Raw genomic sequence first — 17389 nt, 5'->3', positions numbered from 1 at the left:
TACAGGGTTGTGCTCCTCATGATTCAGGCATGACAGAGACTCACTACAAAGATTCCAACAGGTCACCACAGCCCACACCAAAGAATAACAGGAATTCTCACAGATCTTAAATGAGAATCTTTTGAAAGAAAGTTGAGACCTTTTTTTTGCAAAACCCTGTTGGACATATGTAGAGAACTAGTGTTCAAGGTAGACTGTAAAACAAGTCTGCTGTCTGCACTGTATACCAAGTGGGGGGCCAATAGAATAAGATGAGCAATATCACATACTACATCACGGAGATAATTCTTTCTTTCTTCATCTATATGGTGATGGTATGGGACAGAAGGATACTAATACTGGTATGAACTAATCTCTGTTATGCACTGTACATTGGTTTGCGGAGTATCATCATCAAAGGCCTATATTTCCTAATGGAAAATTCGAGTAGCATCACGCAGACATTTTTGTAGGTGACTCAGGAGTCCAGTGCAAAAGCCCACTTGGTATCCACAGATGGGACAAGTGTGTATCACCTTGAAAGAGGGGTCTGATTAGATTAGATTAAGTTATCATTCCATAGACGCAAAAATGAGATGAATCTCATGGGTGTGGAACATGTCACAAAGTATAACATAAAACACATAGAACATTTGAATGTAATCCTCACTTCCCTGATCATTTGTCGCGAGATTGTCGAAATATGTGAATAAATTACAGTAAACTGGAACTGCTAATATTTACAGAATTAATACACTGTCAAAATGAATCATAGTTATGCACTTTTAATGAATTTATCTTACACAAAATACCTACTCTTGACTTCTGTGACCAAGTGTTGTAAAAACTGAAATCCAACAAATGTTTTTGCTTAAGCTGGTCTAACAGTCCCTGGCAATTGTCTATATGCTCATTTTGCAGGTAAGTTGTGGTACTTACTGCCTCCCTCCATGAGTTTCCTCCATACGATGCAGCCTTCAGCAAGCTCCTCCCATTTATCTCAGTAACATTAAATGTGTTGATGTTGCATTTGATGCAGTCCTTAAAGTGGAATATGGGTTTTCCAGGGTGTCTCTTGGCATGTGCTGTCTCACTAAGTAGTGTGTGTCCGGGAAGATGAAAGTGATCCATGCAATGCAAATGTCCTAGCCACCACAGGTGGCATTCCTTGAGAGTGGCAGTGGTACTCAGTACTGCCACAGTGTTCAGAACCATCTCATTTGTTACATGGTCCCTCCATGTATGCCTAGAACATTTCGTAGGCACTGCAGATGATAAGTCTTGTTAATGTATTATGTCCACATCTCAGCACCATACGATAGGGTGCTCAGTATGGATGCTCGGTAGGTGAGCAGTTACCCTAAAGTGTTTGCTGTCTCATACTCTTGTGCAGAGCTTTCCGAAAGTAGTCACCACTTTGCCAATTCTCTCATTCATTTCACTGTGCAGAGAAAGATCTTCTGACACAAGTGAGCTGAAGTATCAGAATTTGTCAACTGCATTCAACGAAGAGCCATCTAATCTTATGGCAGACATAGAAATGTATCCTTGTGCTAACAGCCTTTTTAATATTCTCGAAGCTAGAAAATGCTTGCATGCAGCAGCAAGTTTGTTCACATGGCTTTGAAGTTTGTCTTAAGTATGTAGTATGAATGCTGCATCATCAGCAAATAAAAGGTTGCTTACAAATAAGTCCCCACTACCGTATTTACTCGAATCTAAGCCGCACTTTTTTTCCGGTTTTTGGAATCCAAAAAATCGCCTGCGGCTTAGAATCGAGTGCAAAGTAAGCGGAAGTCCTGAAAAATGTTGGTAGGTGCCGCCACAACTAACTTCTGCCGTTGAATATATGTAGCGATTCACATGCATGCTTTTCAGGCACAAAGATAAATACTGGCGCCAAAACCTCTGCGTCAGTAAATAAATTAAAAAAAAAAAAAAAAAAAAAAACGGTGGAAGACGAAATTTTTTCTCCGCCACGAGTTTCGACCACTGCATTTTCATACATTATCCAACGAAGTAAATACAAATTCCGTATTGTTTGTCTTCGAATGTAGCAACATTTCAATGTACTGTACCACGAAAATCCGACTGGCAAGACTGTTTGTGATGTTTGTCAATATGGCCAACTCTACGTTCTGAATGTTTTCTACCTATGAGAAGAGATGGTTGCTAATAGGAACTTTTATGAATTGTGAATCACATGCAGTATTCTCTTCACCATAAGAATAATACGTATATAAACATTTTGCCATGTATTCTTTCATGTTTCCTGCTATCTCATTTAAATCCTGTCTGCTTAATAAACTACGAAACTAGAGTGAGACAACAGCAAACGCCGAAGAATATATATATCATTTCATGTTTATATTCGTATTATTCTTATGACTAATAGTGATAGTCAGAAATGAAGCACGTCAATTGACTAGATTTTTAAATCTAAGATGACTAATTTCTGTGCAGAATGTTATGTACTAAAGAGACGTCTGCAAAGATTTTCAAACAGAGAAAAATTTTCGCTAAACTCTCGTTCAGAACATCTTCTATCATACGCAGTCTATTATTTGGTTCTTGTTGATCGTCAAAGAAAGCAGCAGTGTTAGTAACAACAAATAGCAGTCTCTTGCCATTGTTTCGCTAATGAGACGATTCCTCTCTTTTTCTTTTTTTAATTGTAAGCGGCGGTAGTGCGCACAAAAGCAAGCCGAGCCGCGAGCGGCGACAGGCCGTAAACACTGATTATCAGAATGCAACAAACAGTGCATGACACAGTACAGTAATGCATTTTCAGCTTAGAGTGACGTAAACACCTATAACAAAGAGAACGGCACTTATCAGATCAAAGAAAAATAAGCAATCGATCCAAACCAGACGAAGCACGAGAAAATGGAAGGGTACCCGTATAAAAATGGACGGAGCGCCTGATGGATAGCACTGACTACCTGGTAAAGCCTAACTGCTAAGCTTACTACGCGAACCAAACTACTGTAGCTGTATCGTCATTCATTTGACCTAAATTGTCTCATATTACAATGGACCAACTTTGTTTCGATTTGGAGGTGCGACCTAAAACTTTACTCTCCCCTTGAATTTCGAGTCTCATATTTCAGGTGCGGCTTAGATTCGGGAAAATTTTTTTTCCTTGATTTTGAGTCTCATTTTTCAGGTGCAGCTTAGATTCGAGTGCGGCTTGGATTCGAGTAAATACAGTATAGCACTTGGACCTAAGTAGCAAATATACACAAACTTGAAAAAAACCAGGATGGAATGTAATAATATTTTGAAAAGGATAGTTGCTATTCACCATACAGCAGAGATGCTGTGTTGCAGATAGGCACAATAAAAAGACTGTTGGAAAGTGAGCTTTTGACCAACAAGGCTTTTGTCAAAAATAGACAAACAACCTATGAAACCAGTCATGTGATCTACAAGTTAAGCTGCAACCACTGTGCTACATTCTATGTGTGCATGATAACCTACAAGCTGTCTGTTTGCATGAATGGCCACCGACAATCTGTGGCCAAGAAACAGCTGGACCACCCTGTTGCTGAGCAAGCCGCCCTAAGTTATGTTCTTCATTTCAATGACTGCTTCACAGCTTGTGTCATCTGGATCTTTCCCACTAACAAAAGCTTTTCTGAATCGCGAAGGTGGGAACTCTTCCTGCAATATATCCTGCTTTCCCATAACCCTCCTGGCCCAACCTTCATTGGTCATTGTCCTTAACCATCTAGCCCCTTCCCTGCTCCCATTCCAGCACTACATAGCCCTCTATTTCACCAATGCACCCAGTCTTGTTACTTCTTTCCTTTTTCACTACCCTACCCCCTTTCTCTCCAGCCCTCTGTGCAACCTCTCGATTGCACCTAGTTGCCCTATCCTTGCTCCATCTAGTCCCTGCTCACTTCTGAAAGAAGCAGTTTACCAGCCCCACCACTTCCCTGCTATCCCTCCTCTTCCTTGCCCCTGCCTCCCCCATGACCTTATTGCCTCTCCCATCAAATGCTGCTGCTCACGGTCTGACTTTAGCTGCCAGAGACTGTGGCCATATCTGCATGAGTTGCATTTTGTGTGTGTGTGTGTGTTTGTGTGTGTGTTTGTGTGTTTTGTCTATTCATGACTAAGGACTTGTTGGCCAAAACCTCACTTTCTGACAGTCTTTTTATTGTCCCTATCTGCGACTCCACATCTACACTATATGGTGGGTAGCAACTATCCTTTTCATTATATATATATATATATATATATATATATCTAAAAAGAAAGATGATGAAACTTACCAAACAAAAGCGCTGGCAGGTCGATAGACACACAAACAAACACAAACATACACACAAAATTCTGGTGGTTGCCTCGTCAGGAAAGAGGGAAGGAGAGAGAAAGACAAAAGGATTTGGGTTTTAAGGGAGAGGGTAAGGAGTCATTCCAATCCCGGGAGCGGAAAGACTTACCTTAGGGGGAAAAAATATATAAAAAGAAAGATGATGAGACTTACCAAACAAAAGCGCTGGCAGGTCGATAGACACACAAACAAACACAAACATACACACAAAATCTAGCTTTCGCAACCAATGGTTGCCTCGTCAGGAAAGAGGGAAGGAGAGGGAAAGACAAAAGGATTTGGGTTTTAAGGGAGAGGGTAAGGAGTCATTCCAATCCCGGGAGCGGAAAGACTTACCTTAGGGGGAAAAAAGGACAGGTATATATATACCTAAAAACAAAGATGATGTGACTTACCAAATGAAAGTGCTGGCAGGTCGACAGACACACAAACGAACACAAACATACACACAAAATTCAAGCTTTCGCAACAAACTGTTGCCTCATCAGGAAAAAGGGAAGGATATTTCCTGATGAGGCAACAGTTTGTTGCAAAAGCTTGAATTTTGTGTGTATGTTTGTGTTCGTTTGTGTGTCTGTCGATCTGCCAGCACTTTCATTTGGTAAGTCACATCATCTTTGTTTTTAGGTATATTTTTCCTTCGTGGAATGTGTCCTTCTATATATATATATATATATATATATATATATATATATATATATATATATATATATATATATATATAAAAAAAGAAAGATGATGAGACTTACCAAACAGAAGCGCTGGCAGGTCGATAGACACACAAACAAACACAAACATACACACAAAATCTAGCTTTCGCAACCAACGGTTGCCTCGTCAGGAAAGAGGGAAGGAGAAGGAAAGACAAAAGGATATGGGTTTTAAGGGAGAGGGTAAGGAGTCATTCCAATCCCGGGAGCGGAAAGACTTACCTTAGGGGGAAAAAAGGACAGGTATACACTCGCGCGCACACACACACATATCCATCCATCCATACAAGACACAAGCAGACATTTGTAAAGGCAAAGAGTTTGAGCAGAGATGTCAGTCGGGACGGAAGTATAGAGGCAAAGATGATGTTGAAAGACAGGTGAGGTATGAGCGGCGGCAGATTGAAATTAGGAATTAGCGGAGATTGAGGCCTGGCGGATAGCGAGAAGAGAGGATATGCTGAAGGGCAAGTTCCCATCTCCGGAGTTCTGACAGGTTGGTGTTAGTGGGAAGTATCCAGATAACCCGGACGGTGTAACACTGTGCCAAGATGTGCTGGCCGTGCACCAAGGCATGTTTAGCCACAGGGTGATCCTCATTACCAACAAACACTGTCTGCCTGTGTCCATTCATGCGAATGGACAGTTTGTTGCTGGTCATTCCCACATAGAACGCTTCACAGTGTAGGCAGGTCAGTTGGTAAATCACGTGGGTGCTTTCACACGTGGCTCTGCCTTTGATCGTGTACACCTTCCGGGTTACAGGACTGGAATAGGTGGTGGTGGGAGGGTGCATGGGACAGGTTTTACACCGGGGACGGTTACAGGGGTAGGAGCCAGAGGGTAGGGAAGGTGGTTTGGGGATTTCATAGGGATGAACTAAGAGGTTACGAAGGTTGGGTGGACGGCGGAAAGACACTCTTGGTGGAGTGGGGAGGATTTCATGAAGGATGGATCTCCAGACAGTGTTTGTTGGTAATGAGGATCACCCTGTGGCTAAACATGCCTTGGTGCACGGCCAGCACATCTTGGCACAGTGTTACACCGTCCGGGTTATCTGGATACTTCCCACTAACACCAACCTGTCAGAACTCCGGAGATGGGAACTTGCCCTTCAGCATATCCTCTCTTCTCGCTATCCGCCAGGCCTCAATCTCCGCTAATTCCTAATTTCAATCTGCCGCCGCTCATACCTCACCTGTCTTTCAACATCATCTTTGCCTCTATACTTCCGTCCCGACTGACATCTCTGCTCAAACTCTTTGCCTTTACAAATGTCTGCTTGTGTCTTGTATGGATGGATGGATATGTGTGTGTGTGCGCGCGAGTGTATACCTGTCCTTTTTTCCCCCTAAGGTAAGTCTTTCCGCTCCCGGGATTGGAATGACTCCTTACCCTCTCCCTTAAAACCCATATCCTTTTGTCTTTCCTTCTCCTTCCCTCTTTCCTGACGAGGCAACCGTTGGTTGCGAAAGCTAGATTTTGTGTGTATGTTTGTGTTTGTTTGTGTGTCTATCGACCTGCCAGCGCTTCTGTTTGGTAAGTCTCATCATCTTTCTTTTTAAATATATTTTTCCCACGTGGAATGTTTCCCTCTATTATATATATATATATATATATATATATATATATATATATATAGTTATAACAGAAGAAAACATTCCACGAAGGAAAAATATACCTAAAAACAAAGACGATGTGACTTACCAAATGAAAGTGCTGGCAGGTCGACAGACACACAAACGAACACAAACATACACACAAAATTCAAGCTTTCGCAACAAACTGTTGCCTCATCAGGAAAGAGGGAAGGAGAGGGAAAGACGAAAGGATGTGGGTTTTAAGGGAGAGGGTAAGGAGTCATTCCAGTCCCGGGAGCGGAAAGACTTACCTTAAGGGGAAAAAAGGACGGGTATACACTCGCACACACACACATATCCATCCACACATATACAGACACAAGCAGTCATATGTCTGCTTGTGTCTGTATATGTGTGGATGGATATGTGTGTGTGTGCGAGTGTATACCCGTCCTTTTTTCCCCTTAAGGTAAGTCTTTCCGCTCCCAGGACTGGAATGACTCCTTACCCTCTCCCTTAAAACCCACATCCTTTCGTCTTTCCCTCTTCTTCCCTCTTTCCTGATGAGGCAACAGTTTGTTGCGAAAGCTTGAATTTTGTGTGTGTGTGTGTGTGTGTGTGTGTGGAATGTTTCCCTCTATTATATATATATATATATATATATATATATATATATATATGTGTGTGTGTGTGTGTGTGTGTGTGTGTGTGTGTGTGTGTGTGAAAAGAAAGATGATGAGACTTACCAAACAAAAGCGCTGGCAGGTCGATAGACACACAAACAAACACAAACATACACACAAAATTCTAGCTTTCCCAACCAACGGTTGCCTCGTCAGGAAAGAGGGAAGGAGAGGGAAAGACAAAAAGATATGGGTTTTAAGGGAGAGGGTAAGGAGTCATTCCAATCCCGGGAGCGGAAAGACTTACCTTAGGAGGAAAAAAGGACAGGTATACAATCGCACACACACACATATCCATCCCCATATACACAGACACAAGCAGACATTTGTAAAGGCAAAGAGTTTGGGCAGAGATGTCAGTCGGGGCGGAAGTACAAAGGCAAAGATGATGTTGAAAGACAGGTGAGGTATGAGCGGCGGCAAATTGAAATTAGAAATTAGTGGAGATTGAGGCCTGGCGGATAGCGAGAAGATAGGATATGCTGAAGGGCAAGTTCCCATCTCCGGAGTTCTGACAGGTTGGTGTTAGTGGGAAGTATCCAGATAACCCGGACGGTGTAACACTGTGCCAAGATGTGCTGGCCGTGCACCAAGGCATGTTTAGCCACAGGGTGATCCTCATTACCAACAAACACTGTCTGCCTGTGTCCATTCATGCGAATGGACAGTTTGTTGCTGGTCATTCCCACATTTTCATGATCTGGACTCACAGTGAAGAAGAACTCCAGAATTTCCTCTCCAACCTCAACTCCTTTGGTTCCATCAGATTCACCTGGTCCTACTCTAAATCCCATGCCACTTTCCTTGACGTTGACCTCCACCTGTCCAATGGCCAGCTTCACACGTCCGTCCACATCAAACCCACCAATAAGCAACAGTACCTCCATTATGACAGCTGCCACCCATTCCACATCAAACGGTCCCTTCCCTACAGCCTAGGTCTTCGTGGCAAACGAATCTGCTCCAGTCCGGAATCCTTGAACCATTACACCAACAACCTGAAAACAGCTTTTGCATCCCGTAACTACCCTCCCGACCTGGTACAGAAGCAAATAACCAGAGCCACTTCCTCATCTCCTCAAACCCGGAACCTTCCACAGAAGAACCCTAAAAGTGCCCCACTTGTGACAGGATACTTTCCGGGACTGGATCAGATTCTGAATGTGGCTCTCCAGCAGGGATACGACTTCCTCAAATCCTGCCCTGAAATGAGATCCATCCTTCATGAAATCCTCCCCACTCCACCAAGAGTGTCTTTCCGCCGTCCACCTAACCTTCGTAACCTCTTAGTTCATCCCTATGAAATCCCCAAACCACCTTCCCTACCCTCTGGCTCCTACCCCTGTAACCGCCCCCAGTGTAAAACCTGTCCCATGCACCCTCCCACCACCACCTATTCCAGTCCTGTAACCCGGAAGGTGTGTACGATCAAAGGCAGAGCCACGTGTGAAAGCACCCACGTGATTTACCAACTGACCTGCCTACACTGTGAAGCGTTCTATGTGGGAATGACCAGCAACAAACTGTCCATTCGCATGAATGGACACAGGCAGACAGTGTTTGTTGGTAATGAGGATCACCCTGTGGCTAAACATGCCTTGGTGCACGGCCAGCACATATTGGCACAGTGTTACACCGTCCGGGTTATCTGGATACTTCCCACTAACACCAACCTGTCAGAACTCCGGAGATGGGAACTTGCCCTTCAGCATATCCTCTCTTCTCGCTATCCGCCAGGCCTCAATCTCCGCTAATTTCTAATTTCAATTTGCCGCTGCTCATACCTCACCTGTCTTTCAACATCATCTTTGCCTTTGTACTTCCGCCCCGACTGACATCTCTGCCCAAACTCTTTGCCTTTACAAATGTCTGCTTGTATCTGTGTATATGCGGATGGATATGTGTGTGTGTGCGAGTGTATACCTGTCCTTTTTTCCTCCTAAGGTAAGTCTTTCCGCTCCCGGGATTGGAATGACTCCTTACCCTCTCCCTTAAAACCCATATCCTTTTGTCTTTCCCTCTCCTTCCCTCTTTCTTGACGAGGCAACCGTTGGTTGGGAAAGCTAGAATTTTGTGTGTATGTTTGTGTTTGTTTGTGTGGCTAGTGTCTATCGACCTGCCAGCGCTTTTGTTTGGTAAGTCTCATCATCTTTCTTTTCACATATATTTTTCCCACGTGGAATGTTTCCCTCTATTATATATATATTAGAGGGAAACATTGCACGTGGGAAAAATATTTCTAAAAAGAAAGATGATGAGACTTACCAAACAAAAGTGCTGGCAGGTCGATAGACACACAAACAAACACAAACAAACACACAAAATTCTAGCTTTCGCAACCAACGGTTGCCTCGTCAGGAAAGAGGGAAAGACAAAAGGATTTGGGTTTTAAGGGAGAGGCTAAGGAGTCATTCCAATCCCGGGAGCGGAAAGACTTACCTTAGGGGGAAAGAAGGACAGGTATACACTCGCATACACACACATATCCATCCGCATATACACAAACACAAGCAGCATTTGGTAAGTCTCATCATCTTTCTTTTTAGAAATATATATACATATATATACACACACCGATATCGAAAACATTGAAAATGATATGATGGCCAACTTTTTGAATGATTATACTGAGAAATGTGTCTCTTTAAATGTGATTGATATCATCTCTTTATTTCTTCCAAGTCATTCCAACACAAACAGTGAACCTCACATAAGTTGTGTTGCTTTGCACATGATAAGGCAGTATGTGAATGAAAGTAAACTGAAGTTTAACTTCCAGAGTAAAATACCACTCACACAGGTCTCTGCCCCCCAGGTACAGACCACTGTATTCTAAATAAGAAGAAGTGCACATGTTTATTGAAAAAAGGAATATATCTACCAATAAGAATGCCATAACCTTCAGAAGCTACTGTGTACTTGGTTGTATCACTTTAAAAATCTGATGTTTATGTGCTCAGTTTCCAAGTCATTTCAACTGAGATAAAATGCTTGAGCTTTCAACAGCTGTCACTGCCATTGTCCTCAGGAGTTAAAACTTCTGACTACCAGGGTAAGTCTCATATACATGATCTCTCATGACCTCGTTGTTGATGGGACGTTAAACACTAATCTGTGATCTCATATATATGAAACAGCAGCATCCTGAATGCTGCACAGATGTACTGAATCAGTACATGCTCAGAAGCTGAGTTACACTGTCCATGATAACACCAGCCCGCTTGGGTGCAATTATGTCAAAAGATGTGGGGAGCCTGCACCATATTCGAAACTGCCATTCCTGCTGACCTGTAACTCACAAGCATTTTCTTCTGATTCTGCTCAGGGTCCAAAATGCCTCTCCATGTCCCACTAAGTGTGAACCCTTGTTCATCGTAATCAAATGTCGATTGCTTCTTTCTAGTGTAGAATCCTTGGCCCAAGATGCTCGTCTCCTCAAATAATATTCTGGGGTCATTCTGTAGGTGATGTTCCGCCACAGTTGACTTGCCTAATTGTCTTTGTTTTACAGGACACTTACGTTCAGCACAGTGCTCAGTGACTGAGCACATGGTTTGTCCTATGTACACACTCTTACCTACATCTGCAACAAGTAAATTATGTTTACAATGAGCATTGTTACTTGTCCTGTAGCTGAGAACAAGCTTCTATCTTTAAATCTACATAATAGGATAATTTGTACAAACAATAGCTGAAAAATATGTTATCATCATCATCAATTGAAGACATAAAGTCTGTAAATGAGTCTGTGATCATATTGTGGCACTTTATTTATAAAGGTCCATCTTGACCACACAGATTTTATATTTCATTGCTACCGGTTTGGACTACTGCCATCTTCAGATCATAAGATATTCTGATGTAGGTTCCAACATCAAAATCTATACATGCTTGTACATAGTACATCATCATCATCATCATCACTGTCATCATCACACCATCTTCCTTGATCTGATACGGTCTTGTGAAGTTCTCCTGCCACCTTTCTATTGGTCGACCTAGAGATCTTATATCAATGATCAGCTGGAAGTGTATCAGATGTTTAAGACTTTAATAAAAGAATAAACAACCCTACCCTGAACACTGATAGAGATCAAATGACACTGGTTTCATTACTGGCAAGAAATACCATCAAAGGGTAAACACATTAGAATTTCAAAATCTTTGAAGACTCCTCTGCAAAATGGTTTGGTACCCATTTTACAACAGGCCAAAAACATAATTTGTTGCAAAAAGGAATAGGTATATCATCACTTCTATGTATATAGTGGCCATGGACGAAGTTTATCTTGTACAAATTCACGAGCACCTGAACAGTTTTGCATACAAGAGTAGTATTGTTTTGTGTCTCAACAGTCTGTACAGTATATAATCATATTTGCATTTCATTCGCAACTACAATAATGGGATTAAGTGCTTGGTACCTGTTGTGATTGTTCCTAATAAGATCTTCTTTTGCAACTCACATCAATGCAAGGTGCACACAAAATTCCAAATAGTTTAGTTACATATTAAGTTCTGATACATATATTATTAATGAACAGTGACAAAAACTTAAAATTATTCTATTCATACATCCAAAATGGTATGGTGCAGCATTATTGAATCTGTTTAAATTCCACTGCAATGTGTGTGTGTGTGTGAGTGAGAGAGAGAGAGAGAGAGAGAGAGAGAGAGAGTGAGGGGGGGGGGGGGGGAGGGGGGGATGCGCACATGTGTGGCTGCACAAATTTGTGTTATTTTTCCCCTCTCCTCAATAAGTCCTAGAAAGATTTAACCTCTACCATTAACAAATCTGATCTACTGAAACACTAACAGTCAAACAAATTATGGCCATCATGAGTTATAAATCTGATGTGCAGTTTTGATTAAGAATCTTCATAATATTATGCAAAACTTACATCACACTCCGTACATAATATTTAACAGTTGTGAAACTACAGAATTCATATACAAGTTAACAGACCAAACTTGAAAATAAGAGAAATGTTGTCCCTTCACAATTTTGGTACACATTTACCTTTCAGAAATAGAACATGAGATATTTACTAAATACATAGTTATTTGATGATAATGAAACAAAGTCATAAATAAAATTTTGAAGATTTTTTAAAATGTTTGTCATTCTACAAAAGTACAAGTCTGACTCACCTACAAGAATAAAGGCTATTGCAATGAAAAATGTCAACACATATCCTCTAACAGGTTCATTGTTTTTTCCATATCCTCTTCCAAACCATGTAATGTAAGGATACAACTGATCTTTACACAAAGCTTGAAACACTTTTGGAGCTGAGACTAAACTTGCCAGAGCAGATGACAAAGTTGCGGCAAAGCAACCAGCATAAATAAGAGGTCCAAAACCAGAAACCAGTTCCATCACCTGAAAAGGAACAGTTTTAATTTTCTGTAATACAATAGCATACTCGTTTTAACTGTAGCATTACTGTCAAATAATTCAGTTAAGATTTAATTCCTATTTCTGAAACACAGTTACTTGGCTATTTTTACATCTACATTTACATCTATACTCTGCACACCACTCTGAAGTGCATGGCAGAAGGTACTTTCTATTGGAGCATTCCTAATACTGATTTGACATACTCAATACGAAGATGCAGTGATATAAGATCATTACTCATCTTAATGAAACAAGCATAACCAGTTGCAAATGTAACTGCCTTAGTCAGGTTATAATGTATTACAGTATCTAAATGTTCAATGAAGAACATGGTGCAGCCCTGTATTTTGTTCCTATAACATGTTACTGTGAACAGTTCAATGATAGGATTGTTCTTATCATGATCAACATCTGACCAACACCAACAACACTATTTCAGGTATACATGCCAAAGTCGCAAGCAGATGATGAAGAGACAGAGAAAATATATGATGATACTGAGTAGGTAATTCAGTATGTAAAGGGAACTGCTAATCTAATAGTCATGGGGGATTGCAATGTGGTTGCAGGGAAAGGAGTAGAAGAAAGGGTTACTGGAGAACACGGGCTTAGTAGTAGGAATGAGAGAGGAGAAAGACAAATTGAGTTCTGCAATAAATTCCACTTACTATTAGTGAACACACCGTTCAAAAATCACAAGACAAGGATGCATACTTGAACAAAGCCAAGAGATATGGCAAGATTCCAGATAGATTACATTATTGTCAGGCAGAGATTCTGAAATCAGATGTTGGATTGTGAGGCATACAGATCGCAACTGTCGTACAATCAGCTTAACAGCTCAAGCTTCTAAGTTGCTGACAAGAACAACATACAGATGAATGGAAAAGAAAATTGAGGACCTATTAGATGACAATCAGTCTGGCTTTAGGACAGGTAAAGGCAGCAAGAAGGCAGTTCTGACATTGTAGTTGGTCATGGAAGCAAGAGTGAAGAAAAATCAAGACATATTATTCATAGGATTTGTTGACCTGGAAAAAGCATTTTACAATGTAAAAAATGGTGTAAGATGTTTGAAATCCTGAGAAGAATAGGTGTAAGCTATAGGGAAAGATGGATAATATACAGTATGTATAGGAATTAATAGGGAACAATAAAACTGGATGACCCAGAATGAAGTGCTCAGAGTAAAAACTGTGTAAGACAGGGATGTAGTCTTTCACCCCTACTGTCCACTCTATATGTTAAAGATGGAAGTGAAAGAAAAATTCAAGAGTGGGAACTAAATTCAGGGTAGAAAGATATCAGCAATAAGATTCACTGATGACACTGCTGTTTTCAGCAAAGTGACGAAGAATTACCTGATCTGTTGAATGGAATGAACAGTCTAATGCATACAGAAAATGGACTGAGAGGAAATCAAAGAAAGACTTTCAGTAATGAGAAGTAGCAGTATGGAGAACAGTGAGAAACTTAACATCAAAAATGGGGATCACATAGTAGACGAAGTTAAGGAATTCTGCTACATAGACAGCAAAATAGCCCATGATGGACAGAGTAATGAGGACAAAAATGCAGACTATCACTGGCAAAAAGGGCATTCCTGGCCAAGAGAAGTCTGCTAGTATCAAACATAGGCCTTAGTCTGAGGAAGAAATTTCTGAGAATGTGTGTGGAGCATAGCAGTGTATGGTAGTAAAACATGGACTGTGGGAAAACCAGAACAGAATTCATTCAAAGCATTTGAGATGTGGTGCTACAGCAGAATGCTGAAAATTAGGTGGACTGATAGGGTAAGGAATGAGGAAGTTCTTCACAGAATTGGTAAAACATGGAATACATGGAAAACACTGACAAGAAAAACGTACAAGATGATATGACATCTGTTAAGGCGTTAGAGATTTGCTTCCACAGAACCAGACAGAGCTGCAGAGGGTACAAATTGAAACATAAGACAGAGATTAGAATACATCCACCAAATACTGTAGAACCCCTATTTAACGTTTTTCTAGGGACCAGAATTTTTTAACCTTAAATGGGAGTTTACCTTAAATCGAGGTTTCGATAGAAAGCAAACCTTTTCCAGAACTCTTTGCCTGCATTGACATAAATTGCACCAACACACATAATTTACACAGTAACAACAATAAAACAAGGAGATACCTACCCTACACACTGTACTGTAATTACAACTTTTTTTGTAGCACTAATACAGTAGTCAAAGATCGTAGTTTCCCAGCACACTACAAAATTTAAACATCCACAAAATACTTACACACTTACAGTAATATAATAAATCGAGTTACTTTTCCTATATACAACACATGTATACACAACTTTCACAGTGCCTCATTTTTTGAAATACCTGTAATCAAAAATGGTAGTCTGCTTTTTAGCACTGTTGGATTTTAGGTTCAAAATGTCCATCTCCAATTGATTTACTCTGTCTATAACAGGGTTGTCAACTTTAAATGCTGTGACCAATCTCCGGACAATGTCTATGCGGCAGTAGCTTCACTGAATGATGGTGTTTCCATTTCTTCATCCCTAACATCATTGTCTTCTTCGATATCTTCATCATTCTGCTTTACTTCATCTTCACAGATTTTCTCAACATCTCGGAGGCATGTAGTGATGGCAGCACCATCACAAGTCACAAATTCATCAAAAGTAATGGGTAAATTGTTAGATACCTGCACCCAATCATGCATGTCCACTACTGCTTTGTCACCACTTTTGTCGTGAGTGCTCATTTAATTAAATCCAGCCTTATGAAAGCAATTTGAGTTGGTTTCCTTAGTTACCATTTTCCAAGCTCCTTTGACCATATGCATTGCTTGCAGGATGTTCAGTTTAAGCACTTCATTCCAATCAATAAAGGCAAGTGCCACAAGGACAAGAGCTTTCCGATGCTTGCTTTTATGGCTATGAATAATCCCTAGATCCATGGGCTGGAGTCTGCTAGTGCAATTTGCAGGAAAGAAATGCATTTTCACATTCCGCAGAAATCCTAAGTCTGTTGGATGAGCAGGACACTTGTTCATAAAGAGAACAACCTTCCTGTTTCTACCACCCATTCGTGCATGAAAAGCTTGCAAGAACTTTTGATCAAGTCTGCAATCATCCAGGCACTTTTGTTGCTATAATACTTACATGGCAGCATAGCACTGTTCTTAAAGCAATGTAGTTTGTGGAACTTCCCAATTACTATGGGATCCAGCTTGTCGCTGCCAACTGCGTTGCTGCATAAGAGAACAGTAATTTTCTGCTTGCTCATTCTTCCTCCATAGCATGTTTCTCCTTTAACACTTAAGGTTTTTGATGGCACGAGTTGGTAAAACAGGCTGTTTCATCCACATTATACACATCCCGAGACTCGAAACCATTCAAGAGGAGTGGCAGCACCTCTTCTTTCCAGTGTTCAACATTTCATTACTAACTGCAGCATTCTCTTCACATACTGCCGTGCAAGTTATCCCATAGCGTTTTTTGAACCTATCCAGCCAATCATTCGAAGCTTTGAATTCTGTTAGCCCAAGTTTCCCTGATATCATAGATGCTTTCATTTTTATCAGTGCCCCATCCGTTGGTAAATTTTCAGCACATGCTCCATTGAACCACTCCATTAGCTTTGATTCCATTTCTTTGTACAGCGACTTTTTAACATGTTTTCTCTGCTTTCTCCTTATTCTTCAATATTCCTGACAATGAAGACTGTGCAAGTCCCAAGCGTTGATCCATTTCACTTACAGGCACATTTTCATTTCTCCCCACTTCCTGAATCAAGTTCACTTTCTCTGCGACAGACAGAGTTTTTATTTTTGCTGCCATTGTCAACTTCACTACAACAACAAATGTGAATGAGCAAACTGATATACAGCTGGATTCTCAACGCAATACACGAACTGATGCAAACTTGAGTAAACTGATACTATACTGTAATGCTGATATAACCATAAAGACTTGGACAGAGCTCGGCCGCATGCAAGCATGCAAAGCGGCATGAGTGTTAGCACGCTGTACATTGTTAGTCTTCAGACACGGTCGGCTAAGTTCGAGCTTGCCTGCTTGTATCGAGGAATCAATATGGAAGATGATCAATTGTATCCAGTATAAATGCTGGAGTTCATACTTTCTTAAAGTCCGTATTACACAATGCTTGCATTTGGAGGCAAAGCCTACGGAAGTTCCGAAAAGTCCTGCAAGAAGCCGCTGCAAGTACTGTATTTACCTGATTGCAAGCCAACCTCAAATGCAAGCCGCACCCTATAAGTGAGTCCCTGAGGGGGAGGGGGAGAGGGGGAAAAAGAATCCCAATTTCAAGCAGCACTTAAAAAAGAAAGATATGGCTCATCATATGATGGATAGAGTACTAAGTGGCCCTACCTCTCAGGGATTTGGGACACTTAAAATTACAATTACATCGCAAAACACTGACAACAGTGAAAATTCACAATATCTATTGAAATACAGTATTCTGGATCTACACGCACATGAGCTGTGAGCAGTGATGTCGCAGGTGAGCTTGCTGCACTGCATACCAGAACACAGTTGTGATTTTTCATGTTTTCTTATTAACGCTAGAGACTCCTTATCACTACTTTGTAGAAAGCATCATCCTCTGTGCCATCAAGCACATTAGAAATAAAGTATTTTTTAAATGTGTGATGAGCAGTTTCACTAAGAAGACATTT

The 17389-nt window shown here is 40.9% G+C and overlaps 1 protein-coding gene across 2 annotated transcripts in view; it reads right to left on the bottom strand.

Annotated features, from left to right (window-relative positions):
* LOC126094481 (bumetanide-sensitive sodium-(potassium)-chloride cotransporter) overlaps positions 1 to 17389 on the bottom strand; it is a 632465-nt gene that overhangs the window by 72434 nt on the left and 542642 nt on the right. For both annotated transcript variants that reach the window (XM_049908875.1, XM_049908876.1), the window contains exon 8: positions 12446 to 12677. In XM_049908875.1, coding sequence (XP_049764832.1) covers positions 12446 to 12677 — 232 coding nt within the window. The remainder of the gene's footprint in view (positions 1 to 12445; positions 12678 to 17389) is intronic.

This window comes from Schistocerca cancellata, chromosome 8 (genome assembly GCF_023864275.1).
Source record: "Schistocerca cancellata isolate TAMUIC-IGC-003103 chromosome 8, iqSchCanc2.1, whole genome shotgun sequence".
In the NCBI taxonomy this organism is placed as follows: Eukaryota; Metazoa; Arthropoda; class Insecta; order Orthoptera; family Acrididae; genus Schistocerca; species Schistocerca cancellata.
This window is presented reverse-complemented; position numbering and strand designations above follow the sequence as displayed.